The 19,234-nt window shown below is 41.1% G+C and overlaps 1 protein-coding gene across 6 annotated transcripts in view; it reads right to left on the bottom strand.

Annotated features, from left to right (window-relative positions):
• Positions 1-2,817: 2,817 nt before the first annotated feature.
• Positions 2,818-19,234, bottom strand: part of ECHDC2 (enoyl-CoA hydratase domain containing 2) — a 30,933-nt gene continuing 14,516 nt past the window's right edge. For 5 of the 6 annotated variants that reach the window (XM_061633008.1, XM_061633005.1, XM_061633011.1 and 2 more), the window contains 6 exons: positions 14,645-14,737; positions 14,393-14,449; positions 8,161-8,348; positions 4,432-4,482; positions 3,750-3,797; positions 2,818-2,999 (listed from right to left, as the gene is read on the bottom strand). In XM_061633008.1, the coding sequence (XP_061488992.1) occupies positions 2,922-2,999; positions 3,750-3,797; positions 4,432-4,482; positions 8,161-8,348; positions 14,393-14,449; positions 14,645-14,737 (515 nt within the window). In that variant the 3' untranslated portion in view covers positions 2,818-2,921. The remainder of the gene's footprint in view (positions 3,000-3,749; positions 3,798-4,431; positions 4,483-8,160; positions 8,349-14,392; positions 14,450-14,644; positions 14,738-19,234) is intronic. The other variant, XM_061633007.1, reaches the window with a different exon arrangement.

Below are 19,234 nucleotides of genomic sequence, written 5' to 3' on the forward strand. Positions count from 1 at the left end.
AAATAGGGAAGGGAAGTGGTTTTAGATGGAAAAGCATGGGTAGATAGAAAAGGCTCTGCATCCGTTGATGTGCTTTCAAATTGTGCTCTTTCCATTTCCTAGAAAATTAGAACAGCATGTGCCGTAACAGCTGGGTTGTGTTGTCGTAACATCTAGTTTGGCCTTCACTCATGAATAAAGAGGGGAGAACTAGCTTAGGCATGTGTTTGCCACTCTGTACTGTAGGCTGTTCGGATTATGCATTGTATCCAACAGAGCTCTGTCAATGTTCTATCAGTACAAGGATTTCTGCTTGCGCAATGGAATACTCTCCCCCACCTTTCCCCCTACATGCCACCTAAATCTGTTCTTGGGGTTCCTCAACCATCTGGAACAGATTTGGAAAGGGTGGGGGGCACATGCAGGGGAAGTCCTGTTGCAGAAGTGGAAATCCTTGCGTGGATGGGATATGTTAGTTGAATACCACCCCATATATCCTGTTGATCTGCCTTTTTATAAGTTAAGCAGTGTCAACAAGCCATAACCCACCTTTGTTCAGAATAAACCATGCAGATAACAAATGCACAACTCGCATACCATGTGTAATACGTCCTGTAGCTGGTGGTGCAGATGCATATATGTAAGAGGCACAGATACATACAAAATTGTGTATCGTATGGATGGAACGAGGCTTTGGCCCTATTGCACAACTAGCACAGCTCTTGCCACAGCCCGTTCAGGCGTCTGGGCCAAAGCCATGTTCCACCCATATGATCCAAAGTTTTTCAAAGGCTATTAATACGTTACCTTTGTGGATCAGAAAGCATCCTTGATTGCATAGCACAACCATGACCAAAATTATAAAAGACCAAAGCATGATTATTTGAATGCTCTGTATATGTACAGATCTTTGAAAACACAATCACTTCTGCACTACTGTTTGACAGTATTTCTGGTCTTTGGTGGTAGACCAAATGGATGTATATTTGTTCCTTTTCTGTTAAATCTTTCATATTTCTGAACTTGGGCACAAGACAATTTATGCTGCTCTGTGCAACTTGCATTGTTTTCTGATACACCACATGGTTGAGCTGCCTGGAACACTCTTGTAACTCTGAGCAGTTGTATATTATGAAATATATACATATGACATTACAGTGCTTTTCAAAAGTAATCAGACCTCTGACCAATGCTCTCATATTACTGAATTACAAATGCTACATTGTAATTTCATTCTGTATGATATTTTATTTTGAAACACTGAAACTCAAAATCAATTATTATAAAGTGACATTGGTTTTAATTTGGGAAATGTTTGTAAGAAACAAAAAAACAGAAACGTGTTGCTTGCATAAGTATTCAACCCCCACACATTAATATTTGGTAGAGCCACCTTTTGCTGCAATAACAGCTTTAAGTCTTTTGGGGTAGGTATGTACCAGTTTTGTACACAGTGTTGGAGGGATTTTGGCCCATTCTTCTTGGCAGATTTGCTCCAGGTCGTTCAGGTTGGTTGGACGTTGCCTGTTGACCACAATTTTCAAAGAGCGACACAGATTCTCAGTGGGATTGAGATCAGAACTTTGACAGGCTACTGTAGGACATTGACCTTTTTTTGTTCTTGAGCCATTCCAATGTTGCTTTGGCCTTGTGCTTGGGATCATTGTCCTGCTGAAAAGTGAATTTCTTCCCAAGCTTCAGTTTTTCCCTGTATTTTCCTCCATCCATTCTTCCTTCGATTTTAACAAGATGCCCAGTCCCTGCTGATGAGAAGCATCCCCACAGCATGATGCTGCCACCACCATACTTCATTTTAGGGATGGTGTGTCTTGAGGCATGGGCGGTTTTAGGTTTGTGCCACACACAGCTCTTTGAGTTTTGGCCAAAAAGCTCTATCTGACCACAAAACTTTTTCCCACATTGCAGCTGGGGCACTCTCATGCTTTCTGGCAAAGTCGAGACATGCTTTCAGATGATACTTTTAAAATAACAGCTTATTTCTTGCCACCCTCCCATACAGGCCAGTGTTACGCAGAGCTGTTGATATGGTTGACTGGTGGACCTTTGCTCCACTCCCAGCCACTGAACTCTAGCTCTGTCAAAGTGATTGTTGGCCTCTCTGTGGCTTCTTTCACAAGTTTCCTTGTTCGAGCGCTGAGTTTTGAGGGATGGCCTTTTCTTGGCAGTACCTGGGTGGTGTGATGCAGCTTCCACTTCCTGATTATTGATCCAACTGTGCTCACTGGGATATCCAAACACTTGGATATTATTTTGTACCCTTTTCCCAATCTATGAATTTGTATTACATTATTTCTCACTTCTGTGGGAATGCTCTTTGGTCTTCATTTTCCTTCAGATCCACAGCCTGACCAATGATCCTTCAATAGTGGGGTTTTTATCCTGACAATGTGACAGCAACTTTAATGGTTCACAGGTGGAAGCCAATGGTAAGGTGTGTCCTCAATAGGGCAATTTCTTTCATCTGTGTAAACTGGGAGCTTCCACGGCACAGGGGTTGAATACTTATGCAAGCAACATGTTTCTGTTTTTTGTTTCTTACAAACATTTCCCAACATAAAACAAATGTCACCTTACAGTAACTTATTTTGAGTTTCAGTGTTTCAAAATAAAATATCATACAGAATGAAATCACAATGTACCATTCAGTAATATGAGAGCATTGGGCAGGGGTCTGATTACTTTTACAAGGCACTGCGTGTCTTTCAAAATCCAGCACGTTGTATTGCTATTTGGGAGTGACATTCTAAAAACTGAACTGTCCATCCCATTTACTCTTTAGCTCTTGTGAATCAAAATGAGTCCACAAGTGAAATAATACATTGTCTGAATATACAATTTTATGTAGAAAAAATATTCTTATAAGGCACAGCCTTCTCAGTTCTTGGAGCTGGCTTCAGTCACCTGCACAAGGCTTGACAATGTCACTTCCCAATGAACTTAGGTGGTCGTTTCTCTATGAAAGCAGCCATTCCTTCCTGCCGGTCTCTGGTAGGGATATTCTGTATTTAAAAGACAAAGAGGCATCAGTTAATACTATACTTCCTAATCACCACTGTGCGGGTGTACAAACATCCATTTACTGTTATTCAGTAAAGTAAATGAATATCAGATGTAGAGTGCTTAGTCTGCTATTCCCATCACATCTATTTTTCCAGTTAATATTGTCATAACAGTGATGTGTGCATGTGTCTATATTACACATTACACTTTTCAAATGATGAATCCTGAGCAGCCCTACTGGATGCTTTGTGTGTAGAGCAGTTTCTAGAGAAGATCATACATGTTAATACTCAGTGCCATGAACCGAGGAAAGCGAAACATTCCAAGTAAGTTTCTAAGGAGTGCAATTGATCTTTTGGAGCCAAATCATAAAAGCATTGGACTCTTCTCAGTGAACTCCACAAAATGCTACACAACTAAGATCAGTCTGCTGATGAAGCTTCTGTCCCAACGGATCTGTTAAGTCTTTAAGGTGCTACAAGACACAGGCTAATATGGTTACCTCTCTGGACTCCTACTTTATATGCAACTAGCATCATCCAGTATTTACTTGAAAATGATTAAAAACAGATTTCAGCCTCTGTTGATTGATTGTACTACTGTTGACCTACTTGTACAGGCAATGTGTTGGTTGGGTTGGGGGGTGAAGATGACTGGTTTGAGGAGAGGAATTGGGGGAGGAAAAGAGCGAAGGACAAAGGAAGTGTACACTGTGAGGAAAAGCAGGGTTTAATTAAAGGGTAGTTTACCTGAGCATAACACAGTCTTTCAATAACCATACCGGAGTTGATATCCACCTGAAAAACAAATGACATGTTACATATGAGAAGAGCACTTAAAAATAGTTGCAGTTTTGCTTTTATGGGGTATGGGTTTGACAACAGAACACAAACGTCAGACTAGGCAAGATACCAGAGATCCGTCTCATCTCCATTGTGCCAAGACAAGATTTCCTGTACTTAAACAAGACTTGTGGCCATTAAAAACTAACATGTATGGTAGCAAAAATTCTTTGTGGACTAGAGGCCCCTTCATTAGACAGAAACATCTGATGAAGCTTCTGTCCCAAAAGATCTGTTGTCTTTAAGGTGCTATAAGACACAGGCTAATATGGTTACCTCTTGACCCCTACCTTATATGCACCTAGTATTATCCAGTATTTACTTGAAAATGATTTAAAACAGATCTCTGCCTTACTCTGTTGATTGTACTACTGCTGACCTACTTTTACAGACAATGTTTTGTTGGGTTGGGGGGTGAAGGTGGAGAAAGATGACCAGTTTGAGGAGAGGAATTGGGGGAGGAAAAGAGCTAAGGACAAACCTCCTTGCTAGTTATACTGCAAATTATTCTCCCCTCTCAATAAGTTTAACGATTAACAATTCCAGGTTGTTAAATGATTGTTATCAGAAGCTTTATTGTAACGTTTACCTCACTGCCTTTGTTTATAGCCATTTTCCCCATTTTCACAGCTATTGGAGCCTTTAAAAGAGAGAAGAAATGTTTTAAAAATTTTAATCCCGTTTATGAATCTCTATGAAGCATTTCAAAGTGATCAACAATAAAAACCTAAACAATTTCATGTATAAAAGCCAATTTAAATCCAATACAGGTACAGACTTTTGTGAGTAACTAGATATGCACAGTATCCCACTGAGGAGTCTCACTCTTGACACAGTGCCTTACTAAGGCACTAAACACTCCTAAGTATGCTAGGAGTCACAAAATAAGAGTCTCTTGTGTAACTGGCTAAAGACGAGAATTGTTTCCACAATGGAGAAAGAATACATGAGGTTGGTATAAATTTTATATCAATTCTTATTTGAAGAGAGAGCTAGCTTAAGTCTGCACAGCACACCACAGTATTTAGGAAGGTACAAACCTAGACAAACCAAAACATTCTAACCTGGTTAACTTATTTATTTATTACACTTTTATACTGCCCCATAGCTGAAGCTCTCTGGGCAGTTTACAACATAAAAACAATATACCATTACATTTGGTACAATTGACAGTAAAAAAAACTTGGCAACAGATTCTGTGTATTACATTCAATAAAGCTGCATTGACAAAATTCTAGTTTCACACATGTACTACTTGACACAATTAGAGAAGGGACTGGAGATAATACCAAAAACTGTTTTAAAAAAAACACCCTTGTGCAATAGTTTTGTTTTTTCAAATGAGCAGAACAAAATGGCTGTGAGTGGGACACAACATTCAAGTTACCAAAGGTGTGACTGTGCTTAAAACAAGTGGGGAAATGGTGGAACGTGTAGACATTTATGGAAATGACAGGTGAAGGATAAACAACAGGAAACATTTGTTTTTAATACAGCTAACTTGCTGAATTCTGTCATCAAATTAGGTGGGAGTTGCTCCTAGTTCAAACAGGTTAAACACATTCACTGAGGAAAGACTTACCAAGGGTGGGTATTCCCATCATGCCTCTCCTGAGCTTTCCAGACTCATCTAGCTGTCAATCACTGGAAATGGAGTAGTATACTACAGACTTTAGATGCAACAAGGCAACAGGAGGGTTGGCAGCTGGCATAAATCTTAATCTGAACCTGGCTGGACACGGATAAGATTGCACCATCATGCCTACCACATGGCAATGGCAGTGGCAAAAAAAGCTCTGCCACCACTGTGTCCTCAAGTAGCTGTGCAGCAGAGCTTTTCTGAATGGTGACTGGGCTTTTGTGATCTGGCCAAGAGAGCGTTGCTCTGGAACTCTCAGAGACCTGCTGTAACAACTTTAGAAGGCACTTTAGAAGGCACTTTAGGGACAAAATTGCTCAAATTTGGACTGAGTTGAATGCCATGGTTAGAGCAAGTCCAATGGATGTGTCCAGAGCACCATGTGTTCCATCTGTATTGGATCAGTTTTAATTATTGGGCCCTGAGCATGTAGACAATCTGGTTGAAGAAGTGTGGCCATCCACCTACACCCTTGCCAATCTTGGCTTCTTAGAGCTAGCCATATGGGGTTGATTGGGTGGGCTCAGGGAGTGATTCATGCTTCACTGGAGGAGGGGGAGGTACCATCTGCCTTGAATGAGGCAGTGGTTTGTCCCCTTCTTAAGAAGACCCCCCTGGACCCAGAAGTGTTAAACAACTATAGCCCAGTGACAAACATCCCCTTTTTGGGCAAGGTGCTCAAGAAGGTGGTAGAGGTCCAGCTTCAAGCATGCTTGGAAGACACTGGTTACATGGATCCATTCCAGTCTGGCTTCAGGCCAGGACATGGCACTAAAATTACTTTAGTTGTCCTGGTTGATGACATCTGTCAGGAGAAATGGGAGTGCAACCCCACACATTCTCTTTGGTCTCTCAGCTTTTGATATTGTTGATCACTGTATCTTTCTGGAGTGTCAGAGAGAGGTGGGGGTTGGGGACACTGTGTTTCAGTGATTCCACTCATACCTCTAGGGTCACTTCCAAAGTGTAGCTATGGGATGCTACTGTTTGGCAGCATGGGAACTGTCCTGTGGTGTTCCGCAGGGTTCTAGTCCCCCATGCTATTTAACACCTATATAAAGCCACTGGGAGTTGTCATCAGATGATTTGGAGTGAGGTGTCATCAATATGTAAATGACACCCAACTCTGTCTTTTTGTTCCATCTGAATTGGGAGAGGCAGTTGAGGTGCTGGCCCTGTGCTTGGAGGCAGTTGTGGGCTGAATGCGAGCCAATAAATTGCTGAATCCTGAAAAGGTGTTATGTGTCCAGAGTTCTCATGTACAGGAGATGGGGAAGTGGCCTATTCTGGATGGGACTGCACTCCCCTGAAAGCAGCAGGTTCGCAGCTTGGGAATGGTCCTGGATCCAACATTGTCTCTGGTGACTCAGGTGGCCTCAGCGGCTAAGAGTGCCTTTTTTCAGCTCCAGCTGGTGGCCAGCTTTAGCCCCTTTTGGACAGAGATGACTTGGCCACAGTACTTCATGCTCTGGTAATTCCACACTGGATTACGTGGGGCCACCCTTGAATACGACTCAGAAACTTCAACTGGTCCAAAATGCAGCAGCCAGATTACTGGCTGGGTTCCCTTTAGATCTCATATAACCCATTGTAAAATAGCTGCATTGGTTGCCAGGTCATTTCCGAGTATAATTTAAGGTGCTCCCACGAGTTTTAAAGCCCTAAAATGACAGGCCCCAAATATCTGAAAGACCGCCGCCTTCCCTACAGACCCAGGTGTTGAGATCAGCAGAGCAGGCAGTTTTGGTAGTTTTGGCAAACTTGGAAGGTCGGGGGGGTGGCCTGGGAGAGGGCATTCTCAGTGCGGCCCCTAAGTTGTGGAACTCCTCACCGAAGTGCGTCTGGCAACTTCATTGTACAGTTTTAAGCAAATGCTGAACACACACCTCTTTACCCTGGCCTTTGACACCTGAGATATGTACTTTTAGGACCCACCCAATTTGGGGATTTTAGGTTGTTTTTAAATTGCTTTTAATGTATTTTAAAGTTGTTGTAACCTACTCTGGGACCTTTGGGTGAAGGACGGGTACTGAATGATAAAAATAATTAGGGGTTGTATTCAACACAGCGCTGAAGCAAATATTCCATCAGCTAAGGGATTTTTCCTTGTGCAATGGAATGTTTTCCCCCTTTCCTCCCTCCATATGCCCCCTAAATCTGTTCTGGATTTTCCCAGAAATAGCGCAATGAAATAGTACAACTATTTCATTGAATACCACCACATCTATTTAAAATTCCCCAGCAATTGTTGGAACCAGGTGGAACATTAGTCGTTATACAGCAACATGAATGTAAACAGTGCCTTACAGAGCCCCCAAGACACAATCTAAAAACAATGTGGGGGACACAGAACAAACCTCTGCCAAAATGGTTAGAATCCAAGTCTGAATTTAGAATCTAAGTAAGTAGATCGTAGAAGTTAAATAACTTAAGGGAAATGGTATATAAATTTTGAGTTCAGCATTTGGGTTGCATAGCAAACTTTTGTGCAACTGAAATTATTTTTCAGAGAAAATTGTTTTTCAAAATTTCAGAACTCTGAAATTATTTTTAAAAAACAGCAGAACTATATATATATATATATATATATATATATATATATATATATATATATATATATATATATATATATACATACATTTGTTCAGTCAATACAAGGGAAATGAAGAATACACTGACCCGAGGAACAATCTCTTCAGCCAAAGCTAATGCTCTTTGGTAAGCTGCATCCCCTTTTTCATTCTGTGGCACTGTATGGTTAACTAGACCTACTGAGAATGCCTCTTGTCCATCAATCTGTCTGCCAGTGAAAATTAGTTCTTTAGCACGGCCTATTCCAATACAGCGTGTTAAACGTTGGGTTCCACCTAGACAGGAAAACAACAACATCACAATACCATACCATGGTTTTTAGGATGCACTTTTTTATTATTATTATTTATTTATTATTTGATTTATATCCCGCCCTTCCTCCCAGCAGGAGCCCAGGGTGGCAAACAAAATCACTAAAAACACTTTAAAACATCATAAAAACAAACTTTAAAATATATTAAAACAAAACAACTTTAAAAGCATTTTTTTAAAAGCTTTGAAGACATCTTAAAAAAAGGTTTAAAAACATATTAAAAAGCAATTCCAACACAGAAGCAGACTGGGATAAGGTCTCAACTTAAAAGGCTTGTTGAAAGAGGAAGGTCTTCAATAGATGCCGAAAAGATAACAGAGATGGCATTTTTTTTACTGGTTTCCATACATACTACTGCTGTAGTTCAGTGATGGGGAACCTGTGTCCCTCTAGATCTGGTTGGACTCCTAACTCCCATCATTCCTAGCCACTGACCTGCTGGATGGAAGTTAGGAGTTCAACCACATCTGGAGGTCCCCAGGTCTGCTACAGTCTAACTGGCTGTGAACATATCACTCACAAGCCTCTCCAGTAGCCTTGTGGAAATTTACCGAATAACTAGAGTGAAAAGGACCCATTTCATGAAAGTTGAGGATGCCACTGCAATTTACGCCAGCATAACTGCTCATGCAAATATATATACAGTTACAAATTAAACATTACCATTATATACTAAAATACATTACAATTTATAAGCTTAATATAATACTACACTAATAATTAACAGTATGTCAATTCCTACAGCATATGTCCACATCAATAAGTGAATAAAAATAACCTAGCGACCTATTTACATTACTTAAAGCATTTTCAAAATCAACAAGTACGTTCCTTGGACCTTACCTGCTTGCATTTATTAGTGCAGTGGTTCTGAAATGTTTTCCTCTCCCAGACAGTTGAAAATTGCTGAATCTTGGCGAATCAATGAGTGACCTTTTTTGCCTGTTGTAGCAACTGTAATGCACTGTGCTAGATGATGTGCAATTAGATGATGTGTGATATTTAATTGCATTTTTGCAGACACACCACGGACCATTTGAATGAAGCTCTTGGACCACGGTTTGGGAATCCCTGTATTAGTGTCTAAGTTGTTTCTTGACTTCATAAAATTAATAGGCAAAGGCCAATAGATAGAAAACTTTCCTGCTTTTTGATTGCCTTCTCTGTCATATGTAATTGAGTTTTGAGTGGGGTTTTTGTCATCTCAGCTATTTTCCAAATTTTTACTAACCATTGTCTCTTAAATGATGGGCCTGAGGGTGCTTTGCCATCTGAGCTACTAACATTATAGTTGTTCTTAACAGACTCTTTTCTCTTCTCTAATACTATATATGGTTATTAGCATATTGCAATAAAAATAGTAATCTAGAGGAATTGTACCATTTATAACTGAAATTACATATTAGGAAGTGTAGTATTATATTGATATTCTTTCAGAAGAAATTAGTAACTGATTAATTCCATCCTAATGAATAAGATCAGCTCTTTACTGTCCACACCTCCAACTTTTGTCATTATTCCTTTAAATCAGGGATGGGGAACTTCTGGCCCTCCAGATGTTGTTGGAGTTCAACTTCCATCAGCCAGCATGGCCAATCGACAGGTATGATAGGAGCTGCAATCCATCAACATCTTGGAAAGTCACAGATTCCCTATCCTTGCTGTGAATGAACTGTGAATACTATTGGTAAAACATTGTGTAATAGCCGATATATAGTGGCCCCTATATCAGAACATTTTACCATACTTAATTTGATATTAGATCATCTTGATTTTTCCCATCTGTGTCTGGTATGAAAGCCCTTCATAATTATTTAAATTCAACATTACAGATTCAAAAGGTGACATTTTGACTCTTGCTTTAGTTTCCCAAGATTCTCTTCAACAAAACTTCTTAATTGTAAAAACTGTAACCATTGAAGAATAGCCCCATCAAACTTTTGTATACTTTCCTCATATGATAAAGAATGAGTCTTCTGTATCCATATATGTAATCAACAACTTTAATCCAAACCGACATATCCCCTCCAACTCTAAACGCATTGTTAGCAGTAAATAAAGAAATATCTGGAGAAGAGATGCTTTTTGGCCATCCCACACCAACATAGCAGCTTCTATAGATGTTATAAAATGGTATCACCATTGTATCTCCAAGTTTCTTTTCACTGAGATGTGGCAATATCACTAGTGGAACTGCCACACATTTTTGTTCCAATAATATCCAGTTACTTTCAAATGAGCTCCAGAGGGATAGCTGTCTTACTCTGTTGCAGCAGAATCAAGATAGCCTTATGTCACCTTAAAGATTTAGCATGGCATACGCTTTCGTGGACTACAATATATCTGATGAAATGGGCGGCAGCCCATGAAAGCTTATGCCGTAAGAGGTATTTAAGGTGGCATGAGATACTGTTGTTTCAAATCAGCAGCTTTATAACAAGCATGAAAAGGAGGAAAAACAGGAGGAAGCATCTCTTCCAATGTAAGATCTCTCACCCAACTTATCCCAGTACTCACCCAAATATGACACCAATGAGGCGCTTGGCACCTTGCTTGGCATGACATTGCCCTACAGCAGCTAACTTCTATGGGTAACCCCAGAAGTTTCCACCCTCCCAGCTCTGTTATGGAGCAAGTGCTCCTCTCCCATAGGCAGCTACCAGTTGAGGGCTTGGCTGACTGAGCGCAAAATGCAATTCCCACCTTACTGTCTCCTGCCCATGCACTTTTAGGGTTCTCCCAGCAACCACAAGAAAACATGTTCCTTTTTTTCAAAGTATATGCGAAAGCTGAGATTGTGAAGCTCTCAAATTCTGTCTTAAAAGCTGAATTTCCGCAATGGGGTAATATTGCAGGATCTTGGAATCCCTTCTCTATAGTATCTAAATGCTGTGGTATTCTAAAATAGCTTGGATTGAAGTGAAATTTCTGGTACTACTTGTAGCTATGGAAGAAAAAATACTAGTCAATGTGGCAATTCCTATACTGGGAGAAGCAGATATCAGAGAAGTGGCTGGGATGTTGCTCTTTCCCTGCCTGTCAGACTGTCATTCTTTAAAATCCCATTGTTCTCTTACCTAAGGTGAATTTGATATGTATAGAAGCGTTTACATTTTAAAATAGTCAAAGGGAGTATTAACATACTCATTTTTAAAAATGAAAAATTGAAAAACAAAGATGAGAAATTATTATTATTTATTAAATTTATATCCTGCCCTTCCTCCCAGTAGAAGCCCAGGCCAGCAAGCAAAAACACTAAAAATATTATAAAACATCATAAAAACAGACATTAAAATATATTAAAACAAAACATCTTTAAAAACATCTTTTTTTAAAAAAAGCTTTAAAAACATATTAAAAAGCAATACCAACACAGACGCAGGCCGGGGAAAGGTCTCTACTTAGAAAGCTTGTTGAAAGAGGAAGGTCTTCAGTAGGTGCCGTGAAGATAACAGAGATGGTACCTAATATCTAAGGGATGGGAATTCCAAAGGGTAGGTGCCACTACACTAAAGGTCTGCTTCCTATGTTGTGTGAAACAGACCTCCTGATAAGATGATATCTGCAGGAGGCCCTCATCTGCAGAGCGTAGTGATTGATGGGGTATATAACGGGTAAGATGATCTTTCAGGTATCCTGGTCCCAAGCTGTATAGTGCTTTGTACACCAAAAGTTCAACCAGAACCTTGAACTTAGCCCAGTAGCTAATGGGTAGCCAGTGTAATTCTTTCAGCAGCGGGGTGACATGTTGGCGATACCCTGCCCCAGTGAGCAGTCGCACCACCACATTTTGCACCAGCTGCAGCTTCTGGGCCAACCTCAAGGGCAGCCCCACTTAGAGTGCATTACAGTAATCCAACCTGGAGGTTACCAGTGCATAGACAACAGTGGTCAGGCTATCCTGGTTCAGAAACGGCTGCAGCTATCTTACTAGCCAATGTTGGTAAAAGACACTCCTAGCCAATGAGGTCACCTGGGCCTCTAGCGACAAAGATGGATCCAGGAGCACCCCCAGACTATGACCCTGCTCTCTCAGAGGAAGTACAATCCTATCTGAAGCAGGCAACTGACCAGTTATCCAATCTTGGAAACCACCAACCCACAGAGCCTCCAACTTGCTAGGATTCAGACTTAGTTTACTGGCTCTCATCCAGCCCACCACCGAGTCCAGGCACTGGTCTCTCCCAATTCAGATGTTACAGAGAAATAGAGCTGGGTATCGCCAGCATACTGCTGACACCTCACCCCAAATCTCCTGATGACCGGTCCCAAGGGCTTCATATAGATGTTAAACAGCATCAGGGACAAGATGGTACCCTGCAGCATCCAATAACACAACTGCCAGGGGGCTGAAAGACAATCGCCCAATGTTATTCTCTGAAAATAACCCTGGAGGTAGGAATGGAACCACTGTACAACAGTGCCTCCGATACCCATCTCACCATGTAGGTTCAGAAGGATACCATGATCAACAGTATCAAAAGCCGCCGAGAGATCAAATAAGAACAACAGGGTCACACTCCCCCTATCCTTCTGTCGATAAAAGTCATCCATCAGGGTGACCAAGGCTGATTCAGTCCCATAACCAGGCCTGAACCCAGACTGGAATGGGTCAAGATAATCTGTTTCATCCAAGAGTACTTGCAATTGCTGTGACGTGACCCTTTCAATCACCTTCCTTACAAAGGGGGCATTTGCAACGGGGTGGTAGCTGTCACAAACCAATGGGTCCAGGGTGGGCATTTTCAGGAGCAGTCAGATCATTGCCTCTTTCAGGGTGGCTGGAACCACTACCTCCCTACAAGCTTTAATGAGCCAAGAAGGGCAAGGGTTGACAGTACACATTGCTGGCAGTATGTCGCAAGCACCTTGTCCACGTCATCAGGCTGCATCAACTGAAACCAATCCCAAGAAGTTGCAGCAGATGTTGCACTGGACACCTTACTGGGGACTACAGTAGATGTGGATGGGCATCAAGACTGCTATGGAGGTGGGCAACTGCACAGGAACAACACAATTGCCCCACTACCAATCTCATCTAGATTGGTTTTTAAAAAATGGAAGGGGGTAGTGCCCTTGCCCTTGAGACTCCCTAAGGGGCTCACCAAGGTTGTTGCCCCTTCGGTGGTGACCCAGCGGTTGCAAACCCACCACCCAAGGATAGTTGAGCTTTTATGCCCCCTGACCCAGGCAGGAGCTGACTGCAGCCTCTCTCTGGATTCAGGGTCAGGCAGAGGGTCCCAGTCCTTACAGCACTTACCAGGGACCTCAGCTGCCTCAAGAGACAGCATCCCAGAGGAGCGAGCAAGCAAGCACCCAGATGCTCAAGTACTCACTCCCAGGGCAGGTCTTCTCCAGTCCCCCAGTGCTGCAGCTGTTCCCTTGCAGAACTGGAAATAGATTCTAGGACCGCTGGCAGGTTTTAACTGAATATACTACTACTAGGGGTGATCTGCTCCCTTTGCTTGCCAACCCACCTCTCCCATTTGCCAGCCAGGGACTCCCAAACACATACACGCACTCACCCAGACAACTGCCAAGCCCGCCCTCCATCTCCAGGCAGCTCCCAAATGTGCCCTCCAGGCAACTGCCAAGCCTGCCCCCCACCTTCCAGGCAACTCGCAAACCCACCCTCCATCCCCAGGCAACTCCCCAAAGTCCCCCGCCCCAGGCAATTCCCAAAATGGCCCCCAAGGCACTTGCTGCCACACCGTTTAGGCTGCTTACCTGCCTCCCACGTTGTTGCTGTTGCCTGCTTGCTTGCCTCCCATTGCCTGCTCACTCACGCACCCCCGCCCCCTTGCCCACCCCAGTATGCCATTGCCCTCCCAGCCTGCCATCCTTGCTTCCCTCACCCACCTTGTCTGCCATCCTGCCATTGCACCCTGCCCCCATGTGTGATGGCTTACAAAAATATTAAAAATATGATATAGTTTGATTCAATCACAATAGCACACATAGTAAATGTTAAAGCTGCCCAAAAGCAAGTGGATGAAGCTATGTTACCTGCACCAGGAAAGAGTCCTCTGGTTGTTTCAATTAGGCCCAATGTAGCTGATGATGCTGAGTTATAAAATTAAAAAAAAAAATACACACAAGGAGGGAAAAGCTACATTAGTACAAACATAGTATACCATCAATGTGCTTAAAAGTGCTATGTTTTGGGACTTGGAAGGATGCAAGGGGTTAGCTCCAATGGCCAACCTGAAGTGGTTCCATAATATAAGCAGAAGACACAGGTTGTGCTGACACACTCACCTGCCACTCGGAGATCACAAGCTAGTGCCAGTTCCAAGCCCCCACCTAAGGCATAGCCTTCGATTGCAGCAACGGTAGGCATTGGTAGCGCAGCTGTAACAATTCAATGGCAAGTAATTCAGTGCAACCTCATTTAGAGTAGTTAGTAAATCTATCCAAGAAAGCATAGTGATAGACTTCATTTCATTTTTAACTACTCTTTAGTCTACACAAGCAGGGTTGTTTCTTTAAATGATTGTCTTCGCAGCAGTTCTAACCATCATCTAGGATTTTTGGACAGAAGAAAGAAGTAATTGTATATTAATTTACTATTTAAATTAAATAGTAGAATTAAGGTCACCTTAATTTAATTAGATTAATTAAATCTAACAGCCTGATCCCAAATACTTGGAAGCAATGACGTTAAGATGAATGCAACATTCTTCTAGCTATGGTTAGGCTTGCAATATAAGCACGTGATCATAAAAAAATTCCCCATGGTAAGAGGTTATGCCCAAGTGATGAGGGGGCAATAGAATCGGTGGGTCATGTACTACTATATTGCTCATCCTATCGGGATCTTCGAACTGTGTTAATTGTTCCAATCTTAAAAAACATTCCAGGCAGAAACGAAGCTTGTTATGTCGATTATTATTATTATTATTATTATTATTATTATTATTATTATTATTACTCTTTATTTTTACCTCCTATCTGACCAAACCCCACAGATATCAGCAAAGGTTGCCAGTTTTTGTGCGGCTGCTATGCGTTGTAGAAGAATTTTGTTAAACCGATAGCTAACTTGATGACGAGGATCCAATTTTAATGCTAAGTGTGCTGTGTTGTACTGAATTATCTCTGTTTTTATCTTGTACACTTTTCGTGCCGATCTACGACTGTAATAAATGAATTTAATTGAATATAAATTTGCCTGGGAGGGATTTTTTAAAATATGAAATGAGAACTAACTGCACAGTACCACATGCAAAAAAAAAAAAAAGAATAGCAAGCCGAAGAAGCAGGCTATGTATCCTGAATCAGGTTTTATATTGATTTAATAGAATCACCCCCCTTTAGGATGCCCACCTTAACCTGGTGAGAGGGTTTGAGAGTGTTGAAGAAGGTATGAGCAATGCCGTCAGGAGTCTAGACCAAGAGGCTAGACTCCTAGCAGGGGCACCCAAGGTGGAATGGTCAAAGCTGAAACACCAGACTAAGATGCATCCAAACTCAGAGGAAGGCAATGGTAAACCACCTCTGAATACCTCTTACCACGAAAACCCTATGAACACAGTATCCAAAATGCAACACGAGATAGTGCTGGAAGATAAAAACCCCAGGTCAGAAGGCACTCACCGAGCTACTGGGGAAGAACAAAGGACAAGTACGAGTAGCGCTGTGACTAATGACACAGCTGGGTCAAAGCCGAAAGGAAGCCCAGAGGCTGATGCACACAGATGCAAAAGGAGAGTCCAGAGTTGTACGACACACACAATAGGAACATGGAATGTGAGAAGCATAAACCAGGGAAAGTTAGAAATTGTCAAGCAAGAAATGGAACGTATCAACATTACAATACTTGGGGTGAGTGAATGAAAATGGACAGGAATGGGACATATTCAATCAGGCAACTACAAAATATTTTACACAGGAAATGAGAAATTAAGAAGAAACAGGGTTGCTTTAATAGTGAGTAGTGATGTAGCAAAAGCAATTAAGAGCTATAACGCAAGGTCTAAGCAAGTGATATCAATGAGATTAACAGAAAACCTATTAACATAACCGTCATCCAAGTCTAAGCTCCAATGGCAAACACAGAAGAAGAGGAATTAGGGGAGATTTTACGCAGAAGTACAGGAGGAAACTGATCACACACCAAAACAAGATGTGCTGATCATCATGGGGGATTAGAATGCAAAAGTAGGGAACAGAAAAGAATTAGGAATTGTGGAGAAATGGGGCTTAGGAGACAGAAATGAAGCAGGAGAAAGACTTATTGAATTCTGTGAAGCCAATAATTTGTTTCTTGCAAACACATCTGTTGAGCAACCACAGAGACGACTGTACACGTGGACATCACCAAATGGTCAGTATAGGAATCAATTTGATTATATAATTGGTAGCAAAAGATGGAGAAGTTCCATACTTTCTGCAAAAACAAGACCAGGAGCAGACTGCAGCACAGATCATGAACTGGTCTTATCGAAAATCAGAGTAAAGCTAAAGAAGAAGAACAAAGCAATCATAATGCCAAATACAATTTAAATAACATCCCAGAAGAATACAAAAATCAAATAAGGAACAGATTTGAGGCTTTAAACTTAGTTGACAGAGAACCAGAAGAACTATGGAGTGACGTCAGAGACATGATCAGGGAAGAATGCAAAAAGACAATATCTCTAGTTAAAAAGAGAGAAAGACCTCAATGGATGACTGAAGAAACTCTTAAAATGGTTAAAGCAAGAAGAAAGGTAAAGCAAGAGGAGATAGAAACACGGTCAGAACCCTAAATGCAACAATACAGCGACTAGTACGTAGGGACAAAGAGAACTATTACAATAGTTTCTGTATAGAAATAGAAGAGGACAACAAAAAGGGAAGAACAAGAGCCCTATTCCAAAAGATTAGAGAAATTAAAGGGAAATTTAAACCAAGAGTAGGGATGTTGAATAATCAACAGGGGAACACAATGACTGACCGAGATGAAATAAAAGGAAGATGGAAGCAATACACTGAAGAACTCTATAAAAGAGATCCCAGGATGAGTGGTTCATTCATAGAGGAACCATATGATGAAGAACCAGAAATTTTAGAATGTGAGGTGAAAGCTGCTCTTAAAATACTTGGAAGAAACAAATCACCAGGAACAGATGGCATACCAATAGAGTTGCTACAAGTTACTGAGACTGAATCTGTCCAAATTTGACAAAAATCTATCAAGAAATATGGAAAACTAAACAATGGCGCACAGACTGGGAGTGTTCAATATACATCCCGATTCCAAAGAAAGGGGATCCCAGGGAATGCAGTAATTATCGAACTATTGCATTAATATCCCATGCAAGTAAAGTAATGCTCAAGATTCTACAACAAAGGCTCTTACCATATATGGAGCGAGAAATGCCAGACGTCCAAGCTGGATTTAAAAAGGGAAGATGCACCAGAGATCATATTGCAAACATATATTGGATAATGGAACAGACCAAGGAATTTCAGAAGAAAATCACCCTGTGCTTTATAGATTACAGATTTGACTGTGTAGATCATGAAAAACTATGGAATACTTTAGACTTCCGGGAAGGGTGACTTAGCCTGTGCCTGCTTTTGAGACGGGCTCCTGCCTCAAAAGAAGCTTATTCAGATATATCAGTCAGTTTTTTCTTTTTTTTTTGACTGATTAAACTTCTCCCGGGTAGGGAGAAACGAAGAGATTAACCTCAAAGCCTATTTTTGTTGGGAAGACCAGATCTCATTAATTTATGGGACGAGGTCCAGCCGACGAAGGTGGGACGGATTTTTAACAGCAAGCTCTATCTGATAAAGCGAACGTTCACCTTATCTTCTAAGAGAGAACGCACTAACAGGCAAGCACCCTTCTTTCTATATTTTTCTTTTACTTGACTTAAATTGTTGCTGTTTAAAAGAGATTTGCCAGATTGATCAGTTTTTGACATCTCACTGGGGAGCCATAACTTCTCTCTGCTACGCACTAATTAATAGCTTATCTCTGTTTTTGTTGCAAAAAGCTGTCCTGGATTTGCATTCTAAAGATATACACAGAAGAGGGATTTCTATTCCAGATTTTTATTTTGAAAAATATTATACTGTTTTGAGACTACTCTCTTTTTGGTCTATTTTTATTTTGACGAATCTGTTTCTTGACGATTGCCATTAATTGTTTCGATCCTGGGAACTGCATTTTGTTTACTTAACTATTGGAGAGATAAGGCTGTCTGCTCTGTTTATATTGTGATGTCACCAAGTTTGGAGTATTAACCCAATTGTTGCTGAAATAAGAAGTGGTTTTCCTATATTTTTCTTTTAAAATGGCAATTAAGAAAGTGGCTGAAAATCTGGAAATAACTATGTTTCAGAAAATAATGGATGAGATTGAGATAATGAAAATTGAATTGAGTAAAATGAAGCAGGAGATTAAAGATATAAGGGTCCCTGTGAGAGAGGTGATCCTGGAAGGGGTCCCTGTGAGAGAGGAGACCCCGGAGATTGGAACAGGGGTCCCTGTGAGAGAGGTGACCCTGGAGACTGGAATAGGGGTCCCTGTGAGAGAGGAGATCCCGGAGATTGGAACCAACGTGGAACAGGAACAAGATTTGGAGTCTATGGACTTTAGAAATAAAATCTATTGTTTGGAACTCAATGTTATCTCTGAAGAAATGAATGAAGATTCTAGAGATAAAGTTATCAATGGCATGGATAATCTTCTGGACTGGAATGATGTGATGGAGCCCAATATAGAGAAAATCTATGGAATTAACTGCAGCCATGTGACAATGGAAAAACTTTTAAGAGATGACCCAGTGTATTTTGAAAAAAAGAACAGAGATATGATTTTACAGCAGTATTTCAGCAACCTATTCAGAATGGATG

The sequence above is a fragment of the Rhineura floridana genome, chromosome 6, assembly GCF_030035675.1.
Source record: "Rhineura floridana isolate rRhiFlo1 chromosome 6, rRhiFlo1.hap2, whole genome shotgun sequence".
Lineage (NCBI taxonomy): Eukaryota > Metazoa > Chordata > Lepidosauria > Squamata > Rhineuridae > Rhineura > Rhineura floridana.